General features: G+C 34.5%; 1 protein-coding gene across 1 annotated transcript in view; it reads right to left on the bottom strand.

The window, feature by feature from the left end:
• O-fut1 (O-fucosyltransferase 1) overlaps positions 1-16,632 on the bottom strand; it is a 45,149-nt gene extending 28,517 nt beyond the window's left edge. Inside the window, exons 1-4 of the mRNA XM_090411059.1 lie at positions 16,505-16,632; positions 13,709-13,824; positions 10,692-10,815; positions 2,348-2,516 (exon numbers count right to left, since the gene is read on the bottom strand). Coding sequence (XP_090267185.1) covers positions 2,348-2,516; positions 10,692-10,815; positions 13,709-13,824; positions 16,505-16,610 — 515 coding nt within the window. The 5' untranslated portion in view covers positions 16,611-16,632. The remainder of the gene's footprint in view (positions 1-2,347; positions 2,517-10,691; positions 10,816-13,708; positions 13,825-16,504) is intronic.
• Positions 16,633-18,519: the final 1,887 nt, after the last annotated feature.

The following is an 18,519-nucleotide window of genomic DNA, read 5'->3' as shown; positions in this document are numbered from 1 at the left end:
AAAAAGACATAAGAAGAATGTTGAATAGTTTGGATACAACAAGTCTTCTGAACAAAATGGTATATCCCCCCACCCCTTCAACTGTGCTTAAACTTGTGTTCTGTTCCTGAACTAACATCCATCCTGTATCATCACTACAATCTTTTATACTCATCTGGCAACTACCTTACAGTATGGAAACGAGCCTATATCCCAAAGAAAGGAGATACAAGACAGACATTCAATTATTGTCCCATTATGCTCACCTCAGTTCTATCCAAAATCATGGAGAAAGTTATTAATAATCAACTCCTTCACCACCTACAAGCGTTCTAGTTAATTAGTGACCACCAATATGGATTATTCCACAGGCTACATAAATGAGTTAGCACTCATCTATGTAGCTTGGCTAGAAAGGTTCAATGAAAGTTGGACAGTTACTCTAGACATTTCCAAAGCATTCAATCAGGTCTGGTACAAAGGCCTACTTAGCAACTTGTGATTTACCATCCACTCTTTGCAAATGGATTGCCAATTTCCTCTCTGGTTGTTCACTATATGTCATGGTGGATGGATCCTTTCTTCAGATTTACCCACCAATGCTGGAGTACTCCAGGGTTCTGCACTTTCACCAACACTTTTTTGTTTTTTTTATTCATAAATGACTTTCTATCACTAACCTTAAATCTTACCCATAGTTCTGCCAATGACAGTATGCTCCATTCCTCTTTTTCATTTGATAAATATTGCAGTGCTCATATATTCCAAGCTACAAGATCTTTCACAAGTAGTGCCTTAAATTCTGATCATCTTACAGTGGAGTGAGAACTTCGTCGTAAGTTGACAACAATAATTACAACCTTGAAGTTGACAAGGTTGTTCTTACAACCTTGTCAACTTCAATGCCACCAAAACACAATATGTGTTATTTCAGATGAAAGATATTGCACTTTATCCACCCCACCTTTAATAATATTCGGATCTCCTCACGAGATATTTCTTCTTGGACTAATTTACTCCTCTAGCCTCTCCTGGAATAAACTCTTACATCCACAGCCTCTGGATCTAAAACACACTGGGTGTTCTTTTCTGCTCAAGACATTATTTCTCACCTGTGCAACTCCTAAAACTTACAGTATGAGAATACTGTTCTGGCATATGAGGTGGTGAGCCAAAAACTTCCCTAAAATGCTTAATGCTGTCCAGAAGAAGACAATTTGATTAAGGCGATTTTTCTTTCATATACTCACTCCAGCCACAACCTGCACAGATGCACTGCCTTATGCCTCTTTCTTGGGTATTTTAATGGGCATTGTTCCAATGAACTGGCTGCATTATTCCTCTGCTCTGCCCCTTAACCTGTCAACACAAGTAACCTGTTCAACAACTATTCCCTCTCCAGCGCTAAACATACTGAACCAACTTATTATCCTCTCATTCATTCTTTCTACCTCTAAACTTTGGAATAACTTTTCCAACACAGTTTTCCTCAGTTACAGCCCTTAGAGAAAACTCAGTTTTTCAAAAAATGTTAACAGATTCCTTCTTTGTAGAAGAAAGACGGAACCTGTCTTATTTGGTAAGCCTTCAAAATTTTCCAAAACATTTCAGTGTATCTGGGATTAATTTCCTACATTACTGTTTAGATGTCCAAAACCAGCTTTTTCTTTATGCTAGCTACTTTCTCAAATGACCTGAAAAATTACTCTACTTCTTCCTTACTAGAACCCTCTATGGGACTGCAAGAACAAATAAGCCTCTATGTTCAATTTGCCACTTTAAAATTTGACCTAATGACACTGCTTGAAACTGGCTGCCATTCAAAAAAGTAGAGCTTTGTGGTTACTTTGAATACAATACCAGTTATTTTGATATAGTAATTCTGTAATTTCTTCTGCTAGTTCTACTTGTTTTCTACTGATATTTGTTATACTGATGGTGTTGCCTATCTTCAATTCTGCTGAGGAAACTTTTATAATGGTCACCCTGGATCTCTGATGAAAGTAATGGAGGATTTGTTTAACCAAGTCAGCATGGCATCTGATCATGGTGTATTGTTATATCTTTTGTGTGTGGTTTAAGGCAATACAAAACACCATTTGGGTAGCAAAATTCAAATTTGCCAAACCATCTGTGTTTGTTCAGTATCCTGGTAAATACATAATAACAGAGAATGTAAGATCAGATAATGGGTCAGAAGCACTGGTCAGTTTTCAACATTCCTGACAGATTTTGTGAAGGTCTTCTCCCAGTTATCTAGCTTTTGCCCTTAAGCATCCCTTCAAAAAAGATACAGAAATAAATTTCTAAGTATAAAGGTAAAAACATATTCAAAATTTATAAATTTATATTATAACTGTTAAGTTACCTGGCATTCCACTTTTCTGCCATGTTATGGTGATATACATCATAATGGAGAGGTTGATAAAATTCAGATTTATCAAAGTCTACATTAAACGTGTCCCAGAATGGCCCGAAAGGATTTCCTTCTTTTGCATTACACGCATTGCTGTCTCCTCTGGCAGTATAGCAGAAAACTAAATAATAATAAGAATTTCTCAAAAAAAAAAAAAAAAAAATAGAAAAGACAATAATGCAAATTCTGCATATTAATTAATTTTTATTTCAATTTTTAGTTAATATAGTATACAACTTCTTTTTTTTTTTTTTTTTAAGTTGTGATACAAGTGGCTGGGATATTCTATCCTTTATCTAATTTTGTATTAGTGCTGAATTTGTTAGATACTCCTCCTTAGTACCCAAAGTGAATTTCTTTAGTTTTTTTATTTAATTAGTAAATTTTAGCATTTATTTTTTTCAAATGAACATCAACATCAGTTATAAAGGAAATTACAAAATGAAACTTTATTATTCAAACAGATTAATACAAATTTTGCAAATTCTTAAATTTACTGGTTTTGCTGTTTGTTATTTCAGCAGCATTCTTTCTTGCAGTCATGACCAACAAAAGAAATTGTTTCTGGTCTTCATTCGTAAGGGTCCCATTGTATTCCACGGAATCATGGCTTAGGTTCTTAATTGATGGAATCAGTGCCATCACTGCTTCTGATCACAAAGTTCGTCAACATCAAGGCTAGCCACCAACCTTTCATCAACAATAATTTCTCTTCAATGTTTCAGCAGTAATTTTGAAGTTGACACTTGACTTGTTCATTACAAGAATTGTTTCATCATTTTCAGATGATGATGTCAAAGTGGCCTGTCAAAAGCAGTTAACCTTCTCTTCATTTTCTCTTTCTAAAATTTTCTACTCACTTCTCTGTTGCAGCTTCTTTCTTTATAAGTGCCCTGTCTACACTTCCCATTTCCCTACACTTCTGCAATCTTTTTCTCTCTATGCCAACAGGAATTCCTTGCCTTCTGAAATTTTTATCATGTCCAAGAGATCTTAGATTTTTTTCCCACTCGTTTTCCTTCTTCAGTAACATCTCTGAATTCTTTGTCTTGTACTTTCTCTTTCCATTTTCTAAATATGCCTTCAACTCTGTCCATGACATGCTTTTTCAACTTTGTATGCCAAAACATCCTGGGCTCCCTTTTGCTTGGTTATTAAGTGCCTTTTTTGTAATGAAAAAAAAAAAAGCTAGCAATATCAACAAAAATCCTGAATGAAATATTGTTACATGCCACAGAGTTAGTATACACCCCTGATATTAAGAAGGTTAGTATTATTGATTTTCAGGATAAATGCAAGCTATATATCTCAATTCCTAAACATATGACCCAACCACTACATGATAAACAAACACGGACCACATTTATTTTTGTCCACATGGCAATAAAATGAAATTAATTATCGCGTTTTAATCTCAAAGCAATAAAAAAAAAAGTTACTAAATTCCACTCATCTCATTGTTTCAAGGCAACCTTGTTTCTCATCATTCTATAATATGATGACAAATTTTTTTGAAACAGCCCAGCCAGCACGGTCGTTAATACTGCTAGCCTGTCATGCATATTACAGATTGTTTATTATTAATTTTAATATTTTTTTTATATTCATATTTATTTCAAAATTTAATGTTTCAATGTATTATATGTCTGCTATTTTTATGTTTCTATGTAAATCTCCTGGTCTTTATTTTCTGCATCATTGTCAATTTATACTATCATTATAATATAAGTTAAGTAATAATATAAATTTTATTATATAGTTCATTCCTAAAGTTGAATCATTATAAAAATAATAACTTGCATAATGTTGAAAATAAAAGTACTGCATTTATCACTCTTATGTATGTGATTTACTTCATAATAAACCACAAGCAAAAAACTGCAATATAATAAAATTTTAAGCATATTATTAAAGAAGATGATAATATCCTTATAGGCGCTTCTTTATCATATCTATTACTGTACTAAATGCATTTCATAAAGACACTTGATATTGTTCACTTTAGGCACAAAGAACTAAAAAGTAGAAGCAACATTATTTTTCAGTTTAATTTTCAAGAGGATTTCTACTCTTTCCAGTGTGACAATACAAAGTTACAACTTTAATAGGGTAAATGCCAATAAGATAATGTTATACCAAAGCTATAGTGTTATTCATTTGATCTAATATTTTTAAATTATCACTTTACACTTTATTAAGTTTTAATTAACTGATGTTTTGATTATACTACCATTTTAATTCATTTTTTGCATTTTTTTTTGATGATTTACATGTTTGTGGTGAATTATTTTTTACCCAAACTGTTGTTCAGTAAATTGTCTTAAGGGTGAATTGCTTCAGAATTTTAATTTTTTTTGATGAAATGTTTTTTCAGTGAATAATAAATTTCTGCACATGAACTAGTCACTCATATATTGACTGCCTTCTGATGAGAGTAGTAGTAGAAATAAAAAGGCCATTTCAAATGAATAAGATGCATAAAAGAATCTATCAAAGAAGCAGTAGAAACAGAACATCAATATCTGATAAGAAGCAAAATTTCAGTAATAGAATTAATCAGTCTGATCACTGTTTATACAGTCTGGGATTTTTAATTAGTGTTTATTTTTTTTTTTTTTGTATGGCCATCCAAACTTAGTACACTATCATGGGGTAGGATTAGGAGTATGCAGTTACTCAAGTGAGATATTTCAACTGGATGGAGGTAAGGAAACCCCACCCTCCTGCCTTGATGTTGAGATCAGTGGCGGCTGGTGAAAATTTTAAGTGAGGGTGCTGCATATACAAAATAAGAAAAATAATTCATTTTTTCTTAATCAGTAACCGATTTATTAATAAGTAAATTATATATTAAAAAATTGCTTTATTAAAAATATTATTTGAAAATAAAATTGATTCTTCTATTTTTGCCTTGACAAAGTAAAAGTTTCGTACACAGAAATAATGTGCGCAAGCATACAATTTATCTGTAGCAACACTGCTCAACGAGCAGTGTCGGATTCACTTGTTACGCGCAGTGACAAGTGCAAACGAATATCGGCAAGTGTAGCCGCAGGTGACCGAACGTGATAATTCCGACACTACATTAGATCACAGTGCATTTGTTTCATAATCTAAAGCATTAATCGAACAATTCCAATTATTAACTACTCAATGTCGAAACATAAGCTGTAACTTTTAACATGTTGTATTGCATTTATATAATGTTGTAAGCATTGTTATTATTTATAAACACAAATAAAATTTAATTTTTTTGTTTTTTCCTTGGGGTACTGCAGTATCGCAGTGCTTATGTACAAGCCACACTGGTTGAGATAGTAATAAAATAGCAATCTCATACTTTTATATCAAAAGACACTTGGGGTTATTATTCATCATCAACAACTTCCTGCCATGTACCCTCAAGGGATGCACAGGATATGATAGTACTACATGAAAAAAATTACATCATTACTAACTTCCTATCTACAATTTTCCTCCAAATCAGTCTGTTATTTGTCAAGACTCCAACATTATCAGATCTTATATTTCTATCGTCTAAGGCACTTTGTACCGTATCAATCCACCTATATCTTGGTCTTCCTCTGGGTCGTTTTGCTGCCAACCTGGCAGAGAACACTTGTTTTGCTAATCTTTCCTCACTCATTCTGTTTAAGTAACCATACCACCTGAGATTAGCTCTGCAAATGCATTCCTGGATGCTGACAATGTCAAGTTCTTTCCTAATATCCTCGTTTTAATATGATATTGCCATTGATGCCATCTGTTCACGCCTCTAATCTTTCTCAGGAATCTCATATTTGCGGTTTCTAGTCTTTGGTTAAGTGTTTTACTTCTGACCCAGCTCTCAGATCCATAAGTTAAAACTGGTTTGAAAACTATCTTGTATACAGCTAATTTAGTGTTCCGACTAATTTCTCTCTTATTCCATATGAATTTATTCAATTAACTTCCACCATACCAGTTTGCTGATTCTGTTGTCTATTTCTATATTTAATTTACCATCTTCAGTAAAAATCGTGCCTAAGTAGCTGAAATGTTTTACTTGTTCCACAGGTTCTCCATTCAAAACACAGTTGAGATTTTCAATGATTCTGCCTATTTTCATTGTCTTTGTCTTTTTATTGCTGACCTTCATACCATATCTATTACAACAGCTATTCAATTTAGTCAGAGAATCTTGCAGACTTGTAGCGGATTTATTTAGCAGTATAACATCATCCGCATAAAGCAAAGAGCTGACATTAACATCTCCAATTCTGATATCATGTTTAATACCACTTCCCTTCATAATGTGATCCATATAGATAATGAATAACAGAGGGGATAATGTACATCCTTGTCTCACACCAGATTTAACATTAAACCATCGTCCTGTACTTCCTTCAATTCTAACTACTGACTTACAACTCAAATAAAGACTAAGTATTGCTTGATATAATGCCCCATTGACACCATATAACTGCAGCGTATTGAATAGCTTCTCTTTTGGTACCTTGTCATATGCCTTTTCCAGATCAACAAAACTTAAATACAGATCTTTGTTATATTCCAATGATTTCTCAACTATTTGTCGTAAAGTGAAGATCCAATCCTGACAGTCTCTGTTTGGCCTGAATTCAGCTTGTTCTTCACCAAGCTTTTCTTCCACAATTCTTCACAACGTTTCTCAATTATAGTGGCATAAATCTTACTGGGAACACTCAGTAGGGAAATATCTCTGTAATTCTCACATTCAGTTTCATTTCCCTTTTTATATATGGGTACTATGAGAGCTCTACTCCAATCATCGGGAATTCGTCCCTCTGTCCACGCTTTCTGAACTATGCAGTGCAGCCACTGTAAGACTCTTATACCACCATACTTCAGCATTTCTGGTCTAATATCATCTACTCCAGCTGCCTTTCCACATTTCAAGCCTTTGATGGCTTTTTCTACTTCAAGTATGGATATGTATTCCTGACTGCATGCCTGGTCAGTGTTTTTTTTTACCACAGTGCTGTCATCACTGCTTGCTTCATTTAGCAGTTTTTCAAAGTAATTACTCCATACGTCAAGGATATCTTTTTTTCCTGTTTTGATGTCACCTTTATCATCTCTAATTCCTTTTACAGCACTCTTTCCTCCATTCCTAAGCTTATTCAACAACCTCCAGAATATTTTGCCACCTTCTTGATATTTATTTTCTATATTCTTGCCAAAGTCCTCTCATGACTTTTGTTTAGCTAGTTTTACACAATGTTTCAGTTTCTTACATTTGTCTCTGTATTCTCTAAGAGCAAAAGCTGACTTATTTGCCAGGAACTTTTGATATGCTATCTTCTTTTCCTTCACTGCGTCTTTAACTTCCTATGTCCACCATGGAGTTCTGATTTTTTTATCCTTGCAGACAACCTCACCACATGCCTCTCTGGCAGAATCAATCAATGTTTTCTTCAGAGTTTGCCACTGAATCTCCAAGGTTTGATTCCTGTTCTCAAACTCTTTCATTTTTTCTTCAATAATCTTTGTGTATTTTAGTCTACAGTTCACATCTGAGAGCTGCTCAACTTTTATTCGCTTTAAAACTTTCTTACATGTTATTCTTTTCAATATGAAATTCAATTTTATCCTACTCAAGACCAAATAGTGATCACTTCCAATTTCAAATCTTCTGTACACTCTGGTGTCCTGCACCAGGGAGAAAACATCACTATGAACAATAACATAGTCAATGAGACTTTTCTTATTCCTTGGCTTTTCTCTCCATGTGAATTTGTGCACATTTTTATGTTGGAACATGGTGTTAGTAATAACCAGTCCATGTCCTGAGCAGAAATCCAACAGATATTTGCCATTATTATTAGCTTTGCTCTTTTCTCCAAATTTTTCTAAAATATTTTTGTATGTCTCACAATCATTTCCTACTCTGCTATTTAGATCCTCAACAAGGATCAACTTTTCCTTTTTCATTGTGTCAGTTTCTTTTTCTAAAGCTTCAAAAAATTCCTCCACTTCTACCTTAGTAGAACCTTCTGTGGGACAGAAGGTTCTACTAGGCAAAAATAAGTCTCATTGTCCAGTTCCCCATTCTCATATTTGCCAACATTACTCTACTTGAGACTGACTGCTATTCAAGAAGATTATCCTCGTATTTTGTGTTGAATACTATGGCTACTCCTTCTTTTACTTGATTGTCATTGCCTGAATATAACATTTTGTATTTATTGCTCAGAAAGATCTCACCCATTTTTGTCTTTTTTGTTTCAGTCACCCCTAATATGTCGATCTGGTACTTATCTAATTCCTCAGCTAGCTCCATTTCTTTGCCATTCAGGCTTCTTATGTTGATAGTGCCGATCTTTAAGTCTGGTGATGTTGAGTTGAGGTTTGTTTTCAGATTTGTTCCAGTAACTGACTTTTCGCTGCTCGTCCTGGTTCCCTGGCGAAAACAATGGGGGCCTTGTTTAACCGGGCGACACCCCAGCCAGCATGAAATTTTGTCATGTCATACCATCATTTTTTATTTTGGTTTAACCAATAAGAATACAATTTGGTTGGCTAAATCCCAAATTGCCCGCCCATCCTCGTTTGTTCAGTATCCAAGGAGATACCCAACAGGGTGCACCACGAGAAGGCGAGGATTGGACATTAGGTCAGAAGCCGTGGTCGGTTCTCCGCATTCCTTTAAAGGCTATGTGGAGATCTCCTCTCAGTTATACAGCTTTTACCCTTAAGCACCCCAGAGTTATTATTCTAAGAAGAAAAATCTAATTAAATCTAATAAAGTTTAATTAAATATAAAATCAAATGGTGAAAATCCCCATTTGATTTTATACTTGACAGTACCCAGGTCCTCAAACAGTCAAGTATACAATCAAATGGGGATTTTCACCATTCGATTGTATATTTAATTAAATTTTGGAGCGACTGAAATCAACTAGATTATCTTTATCTACATAAGAATATATACAGACAGCTTCTTAAGCAATGGTCAGTGCTCAAGAAGCTGTCTGTATATATTCTTAAAAGTTTCCGAAATTAGAAGTACGGAGTATTGTTATCAATAAGCTAGGAAAGGAATCTGCAATCAGTGAAAGTTTAATACAAAATGAAGATAGGACATAAAAGATTAGTCTTGAGAAAATACACCAACATCAACAGAGAAACATAAGGAGAACACCAACACATGCATGAATAGAGAAGAAAATGTATCTGATTTCAAATGCTAGAGGAAAGACGAGAGGATAGTACTTATTCTGATAGGTCAAAGCAGTCCAAACCTTAGCAAACCTAATACTAACAGTCTTTGTTTCTTTGACTCATTCTATAGCATTTATTATCCACTCAGTTCTAGACACTACTGATCCCTTGATTACCTGTGTTATGGAGGGCTGATAAGCTGAGAGGCTTCAAGGCAATTTGGAAAATGGATGATAACAGACCTTTCCAACACATTAGAAAGAATTAAATGAAGGTACTAGAATGAAGATCTCATGGGCTGAATATGTAATGATTTTCAAACTTACAAGTAAATGCTAATGGACTCTGAGAACAAGAGGAGAGTTGCAATCAATTCCAACGGACTTTATATATGTGATAAAGTTGCTCGTGATTTTTGTAGTTGCTCTTTCTTTGTGATGAAAGTTCAAAAGGAAACTGGACATTAAATGGATCAGTGTTGTTCGTTATGGGTATAAAGGATTTCGATCAGCTGCTTATGCATGGTTCAAAATTTAAAAAGAATGTCATGTGGTCAAATGAAGGCAAAGATGCAGTGGATCTATCTGAGTGCAGAAGAAACAAGCAAGGGCAAACAGAAATTACAACTAGTTGCTTTAGCAAGAGATCAGAAAGTATAATGTCATTCAGGCACAAGACATTTTTATTATCACTAACAAATATTAGTTTTAACAAAAACTAATATTTTTGTTAAAAATAATATTTTAACAAAAATATTAGTTTCATCTTAATTTTTTTTCTTTAATATTAATCATATGGAGAACCTCTGTAGCTGAGATGGTTTTGATACTGTCCTCTGGTTGGAAAGAACTGGGTTCAAATTCCATCTAGGATACTTAGAACCTTTATCAGGGCTTTGCAGAGTGAGTCAGTCTCATACAGATGCAGCTTTCCTTAAACAAATTTAGGTTTTTCAGCAAAACAGGCCAGAAGAACACATGCAACTGACAGCAATAATATACCATGCAGATAAGATTACTTGCCTATAAGAGCATTAATCAGGTTTCAAAGAAGCCAGGTTCTTGGTGACCATTAAGCCTAACACACAAGGAAAAATGGAAACAGGATCACTTACCTGTTCTATTACCAACAGGCCATATAAGAGGAGCAAGATTGTTCATAAAATCTTCCATGGTCATAACGCTATGATAATCCTTAAATGCATCAACTCTAAAGTATGTATCAAAAGGAACTTGTACCTACAATATATAAAAAAATTGCATAAAGGAAATTAATGTTTCATATTAAGAAGAATAACTAACAATATAGCTGCATATGCTATAGCACAGCCAACAAAACAGTAGCTAACATAAACAGAAAATTTAACAAAACATTAACAGAAAATTAAAGGAGGAATGGAAATTTTCATTAATCATTTCATTTCATCAGCATCATCAATTTCCATTTGGACAGCCGACCTGATTGACTGAGTGGTTAGCGTATCCGCTCTCCAGCCAAGAGTCTGCGGGTTTAAATCTTGCCAGTGGCATGGATGTTTGCAATTGTCTTACTAACCATTTATCATACATACTACTATAACCTGTTTCCTGGTGCAGTATGATCTTTGATGGCTTTGCGCCATAAAAATAAAAAATAGCTAATTAACCAACCAACCATTTCGACAAGCTGACTGCAATATACAAAGTGTGACAATTAAATTCCTGAAAAGCACATATAAAAATCATTTGCTTACTTGTAGACTACTGGTTACTATTATCCTTGTGCAGTAATGAACTTAGGCAATATCGTCATTATTCAAAACATTTTCCCGTCTGGAATACTTTTAATACTGTTGCATATGATGTGGATGTCAGAAAATCTGAATCCTTTCAAGCCATTCTTCAGTTTTGGGAAAAGCCTAAAGTCACAAGAGGATAAGTCAGATGAATATGGAAGATGGTTCAATTTTCTGATTGTTTTTAATCACAAATTTTTGGGCAGCTGTGCATCACAGGGGAACATTGTTAGTTGTGATGGATGATCCAGTTGTTCAGCCAAAGTTGATCTCTTCTTATGAACAGTTTCATGCATGCCAGCACTGCTAAATAATAATACTGGGTCAATGTTTGTCTTTGTTTAATGAATTCAAAATGAACTTTGCCTTTATGATATTGAAAAAAATGAACAACTATTGTTTTCATTTGCAGTTATGACATTTGTACTTTTTCTTTTTTCAGTCTTCATGGAGATGATGTTTTCCATTGAGTGTTTCGGGGTCAAAGTTTCATTACTGATAATAGTCCTATTGAAAACAGCTATCTGTGAAGAAATATCATAACAAACATCAAACCACAACTGTTTTTGATCTTTGTTCAAAATTTGCAAAATCATCTTTGCAGAAATTTTTCTCATTCACAAATCACAAATGGGGGATAGATGAGAACCAAGATAGAAATTTACTGATTTTTTTTTTTTTTTTTTTTTTTTAAGAGTTGCAGGCTGCAGTTTGGGAATGCTTCATTAGGAAGGCTATTCAGAGGATAGAAGTGCATGACATTATCTTTTAGGAAACTCTGCAAAAGAACTTCAACAAATGATCAATAAAGTGAATGCAGAAAAAAAATTAACCACAAAATACCTATAAAAATTATTAATGTAGAGCAGAAATAAGTACTAGAGAGAATAGTAAATTTTAAAAAAAGAGGTTATCACAAAACAGACAAAAAAAAAACGCTTTTTTTAAAAACATAACTATACTGAAAGGCTTACATTTGAAAATTATTTAAGACTAGGTAACTTAGCCCTGTCTGAAAAACTTTTCATTTTTAATCCAGTATTATATGTATATTTAAATCTACAGTTGTGCCATGTTTTTTTCCTTTCTAATTAGAATCCCTCACATAAAATGCTGTGAAATAGATGATTAAAAACCTAGAAATTCTTCTCTAAAGAGACAAAATATAGGGCATTTTCAAAACACTAAGATTTTTAATGGATATATAAACAGGACATAGCAAGATCTGAACTCACAGCCTGCTGTAAGAAGAGAAGCGCGATTCTTTTCAAAATTTTGGTATACGTTTTTTTTTTCAAATGAGTGACATTCATTTTCATTATGCTTAACACTAGGTGGTGGCTGTTACTTTCCATTTCAAATTCCCTGTGCAATCTTGTATCCTAGACCAACTACCCTCGGAGACTACCCTGCGAGAATGTCACTGGAAGTGACATTACAAGAACGATCAATGCACCACCACCGTGCCATGACATCACATTCCAACCACCCATTTCCACCTGTAAACACCAGCCCACCCCGGTGACTATCTCTTCAACATACAAAACTGCTAGCATGCACCTGAAAAATACAATCATCCACCATTCTCCAGCTCCAAAACATCTCATCCACCATGTCCTACTTTAAAACACCCCCCCACTACCTATAAATACATCCACTTGGAAAATACACCTGCCCACTCACTCACATTCCACAGCTCATAAACACTGACTTCAAAAAACACACCCGCCACCTCCAAAATACATCCCCATCGGTTCAAAAACACCCACCATCTCTCACCTCAAAAAACCACATTGTAAAACACATTATCACATACATCTTCCGCCACAAAACATCAACACACAACCTCCTCACAATGCCACATTCATCATAAAAAATAAACTGTAATTCCTAATATAACACAAACACACAAAATAGCAAAACATTCATCACAAACAAGAGCACAACAAAAACAATATTTCAACTAACTGATTTCAAGAAACTCAACTAATGAAAAGCATGAAAAAACAGAAGCAACTCCAGTAAAAAGTAAAAGTAAAATCTGCATAACAGTTTCTTCTTCTTTTGCACAGTGGCACAAAATACTATCTAATCTTCTGTTTAGTGTGTGCCAGTTGCCATAAATGTCAACTTCCAGTGATGTGAAGATTGTACCACCCACTAAGTAATGTGCTTTTGCTTATAGTTGAGCATCAGAGATCAAGCTGTCATCGTATAGCTATACCTGACCAGTAGACTGTAAGAGTATATACAGTGTTGAGAAAGTGGAAAAATGATGAGGTCATTTTAGCAGAAGCATATACACACACATTATGCATACACACATACATATAATTCCAAATATAAAGAATACTTACAGATCGTGCACGGCCTGGAACATACTCTACCCATGGTGGAAGAGCTAGTGTACGATTAAGTCCATGTGCAAAACCTAACGCACCAAGGAAGTGATCTGCTTGATTTCCAAATCGTCCTATGTGAAAATATATAAGAGGCCAGAAAAGTTGGAAATATGCACACAATGCTATGGATATTAAAAGCAATCAGAATCAAAAGTATCTTCCTAAATAATTCACACTGAATAGTACACACTATTTTAATTTCTGCAGAATTAATCCAGAAATTAACACCAGATGACTCACTGGTATTGTAAGTCAAGAGTTTAGGTTTAAAATCATATATGTAATTGTCATTATCAAGATATCCTTAAAAAGATAGAAATAATCTCACTAGATATTATGTGTTATAAATCTCAATGCAAAATAATCAGTGAGGGTTTGTCTAACTTTTTTGACATGAACATACTGAAAACATTAAATTTTTAATGAGATCAATTAAAACTGTTCAGTTAGTACTGATGATTCCTTTCAGTTCAGAAGACCCGAATCTGAATTCCATTTAGGAGTAAAAAATCTTCAGGACTTTGCAAGCGAAAGTGAGTTAGCTTATCTCATATGAAAAGTCAGGTTTTATATTCTGCAAAATGGGCAGATCAGTCAGAAGAACACAATTAACAATGATAACATACTATGCAGATAGGATTAACCACCCTATCATAAGCAGTAAGTAGGTTTCTAAGGTCCGCATGGTTAGCCTAGTGGCTATGCACACTGCAACTATATGCCTGGGGGAGGAGTGTCCAAGGTTCGATTCCCTTTGATGACGTGAGGAGCTTAAGGATCTTCCTCAGCTACAGTCAAGTTAGCCAGTCTTGGGTGAGGATAGCAGGGTTTTTTGCTCCCGTTTATCTACGGTTATTCATCCCGCAAGCAGGCAAACTGTCTCCGTGAACAAACACATGGATAGTCATGAATATTGCCCTTAGGGGATGCAGCAGAGTGGTGAATCGGCTGCATTAATACATCAGTAATCCCTCATTAGAAGGGGATTCAACCCATCCTAGACAGATGAGAAGGGGATAGATAGAATAGGAGGTTTCTAAGAAACCAAGTTACTTGGCTATGACAAGCCAGTGAGCCTAACATGAAACAGAAAGGGAAATAAAGAAGCATTTGTTTGCTATCAGTAGGTTGTTTTAGTATTTTCAGCATATCATTTTCAAAATCTTCTTTTAAAGCTATATGATGAGTAGGGAATCCATATGATGTTTATTATAAATATAAATAAACTGTCACATGGATTTCATAGTTATGGTCTATGAAATCCATAGACCATTTCATTTTAAGTATGTTGGAATATGATAACTACTTCTCTCCAATGACTGAGAAATTTACAAAATAGAGTGATGAAGGCAGTGTCATTTCCCCCCCCCCCACTTCTTGATGCCTTCATCTGTGGTACTGTTCTATTGTTTTCTGTTATGTTTCAGAAATACCTTCTGAAACATAACAGAAAACAATACCTTCTGAAACATAACTGTTCTATTGTTTTCTGTTATGTTTCAGAAGGTATTTCTGTTGATCTTAGCAATGAGACCGTCTATTTTTAGCATGAATGTGTCTGTTATCGAGTTCTCTCATGAGTTTTAGGTGATAGTGTTTAAAGTACTATTATTATTATTATTAATATGGGTACTCCATGAGGTCAAAAGACTCATCGCAGGAGACCCACTTTATCCCTTAACAAAATACTTATCATACATCTCCTTAAACCTATTCACTGTTGGGGCACTCACAACCATCTCTGGCAATCCATTCCACTAATTGTTTGTGGGCAATGTTATTTTGCTAACTTTAATAGGTCAGGCTAGCTTTCAGGGTCACAGACCAATGGTGTTAGGTAGTGTATTACTGTTTCTGATACTTCCATTAGTATTTTTATTTCCCAAGGAACAATATGTTGATTTCACTGATTGAAGATTAGATTAGCATTCAGGAACTACAGGCCAGAGCTGTATGGTAATGCTCTTGGTGGTGTTGGCAGTTCTTGATGGCTGCACTGGTTGCATTCTGTAAATTCTAGTGTTTGTTTTGTATTTGCAGCTATTGTTATTATCACTGATGTTGACGGCATCAGTGATGTTTGTTCATTGTCTGTGTTTGTCTTCTTTATTCTGTTAACATTTGGGTTGGAATACCTTTTGATGTCAATAGCATTGTTGGTATTTCTCCACTTTAAGGTTTTCCTTTTCACTGGCTATCTCTATTGACATTCCTACTCTGGACTCTCAACATTTTATCTGTCTCAGCACAAAAAAACTTGACCTTGTTATGTTTCAGTAATATTTCTTTATGCACATTTGATTTATGATTTATTATACTGTGTTTATTATTGTTGTCCATTTTATTATATTACTTTATCGTCTTTTTCATGTTCATGGTTTTTCGTATCTGCATGTGTTTACAACAGGTATTCTGCAAATAACGGTCAGCACTGATGAGGGGGCACGCCGCAATGTCTACAGCCTTCATGGAGGAGCCATTATAGAATAACAATGTGTTTCTATCTCAAATGCCTGTTGTCAATCACGTCATATGCATGTCATGCAGCTTTTGTTGATTTCCCGGTTACTGGTGAGAAACAGATGCGGTATAGGGCATTCATGCATCATTAAAGTTTTTAAATGATGCATGATAAATAATCTCAGCTGGCTTGAAGAATAAAAAATCAGGAGCGGCATTACTTCCTTTAATAATAGTCAGCGTTTCCCAGTCTGTTTTTACAGAAAGCAATATATTTCGTGAAAAACTTACCCATACAGGGACAATACAATACATAACCATTTGGATCAATTTCAAAACCATAACAGAAAAAATTTACATACAAAACAGTCAACAAAACACATTTTACAACATTCATACTTGTCAAGCCACCCCGCTTATTGTTGTAATAGCATAAGCTGTGCCCTCTACTGAAAGGAAATTAAAAAAAGTAAAATACATATGAAATACAGGTATCCCTTGATTAACGCGATTAATTGATCGCTCGATGTTACCGCGTAAATCAAATATAATAATCAATGGTAACAATTGCAATTCGTCCATGATCGATTACTGTATTAATAATTCGTTTTATATGGTACTCTTTTAGGAAAGATAAAAAATTAATGCAAAGTAAATGTTTAATAAATGCTTGTACCTACATTAGTTACTGCACTTTATATTATCAAAAAAGTTAGTCGTTTTAGTTTTTTCTTATAAGTATATTCTACGATAACAAGCAAAATAATTCTCTAGACCTCGGCAAACAAGCATTCTTAGATCTTAGATCTTAGATCTGGATCCACATCCATTACTTGCTGCTTAAGCGATTCTAAACTGCGAAATATTCCATCCAGTTCTTTGATTGTTATCTCCTTTGGAACCTCATCTTCACATTCCATTTGTTCGGTGTCTTCATATGAGCGTTGTTGTTGTTCAATTTCAAGCAGATCGTTGTCACTGGAATCTTTTGAATTTGAATCCAATAATTCTTTAACATTTTGAAAGTCTCCTCCCACTTGGTTAGACTATAATAAATTTAGTTTAATCCTTCATCAAAGTGTAGCAAACAAAGTTTGCGTCTGAAGTATCTTCAGGACTGAGGCAACTCGTGGTAAAGGTGGACCAAGCAAAAAAAACTTTCAACATCTTTCTCTAAATCTAGAGTAATTTAATAATAAGGTGAGACACCTTCTGGCAACTTGTATAGGTAAATATGACTTCTCCATTGCTTCCACCTTAGAATCATCACCTCTGGGTCTGGCTCCCACTGACGAGACCTCAATAAAGGTCGAAACCAGTCTGGGTAGTGGCCCTTCCCTTAATGCATAGCATTATACTGTACATGTCCACAAGGAGATATGCTTTGCATTATGGGAGATACTAAGACAACAGTGATGAGAGCTTGGTCCACAATTACCACGAGTTGCCTCAGTCCTGAAGATACTTCAGGTGCAAACTTTATTTGCTTATAATTGGATAAAGGATTAAACTAAATTTATCATTCTTTAACATATGCATCAACACCATCAAAACCAAGGTCTTCACCACACTTGCTCCCACTGGTCATGAATGTTTTCAGTTGCGTGTTTAATGTTAAAATTTTTCCAAAATTCTTAGAGCCTAATCGCATTTCCTCCCGTTGTTGTTTCTACTGCCTTTGAGAATGTCTTTTTAAGAAAATAGGTTTTGAAAGTTGCAGTGATGCCCATTTCCATGGTTTGTAGCAATGACGTGGTATTTTGTATGGAATTTTGGTAAATTTAAAGGCGCGTTAATTAAAACTCTTGCTGCATATATAAAGGGATTGTCGCGATTAATTTCGTCACGTTAATCAAATCCCACGTTAAACAAAACAGCGTTAAGCAAAGGATACTTGTACTGTACATATATAGAAAGAGTTTATATTTACTATCAGCGATAGCTATTTCTGCATTAACTATTCCTGCGCACAAGCACAGGGCCCAGGATGAAGGGGACTTGAAATAGGATATCAGAAAAAAATTAATATAGGTGGAGAATTTATCAACGACATATTAAATGCAAATGCGGTACATTTAGAAATGTGTAATATGCAGTACATTTTTTCACATGTTTATGAAAAAAAAATTAACTAATGCCTCAAAAGATATATTTCGGTGATTACACCACATTCTTTTATTATTCAGTTCTATAAAACACTGAAATAATAGTTCCCGACAAGTTTCGTAAATCTAAATTTACGAAACTTGTCGGGAACTATTATTTCAGTGTTTTATAGAACTGAATAATAAAAAAATGTGGTGTAA

This window comes from Typopeltis vanoorti, chromosome 21, assembly GCF_054136105.1.
Source record: "Typopeltis vanoorti isolate ZY-2024b chromosome 21, IOZ_Tvanoo_1.0, whole genome shotgun sequence".
Taxonomy (NCBI): domain Eukaryota; kingdom Metazoa; phylum Arthropoda; class Arachnida; order Uropygi; family Thelyphonidae; genus Typopeltis; species Typopeltis vanoorti.
The sequence above is the reverse complement of the archived record's forward strand: the minus strand, read 5'-3'. Positions and strand labels throughout refer to the sequence as shown.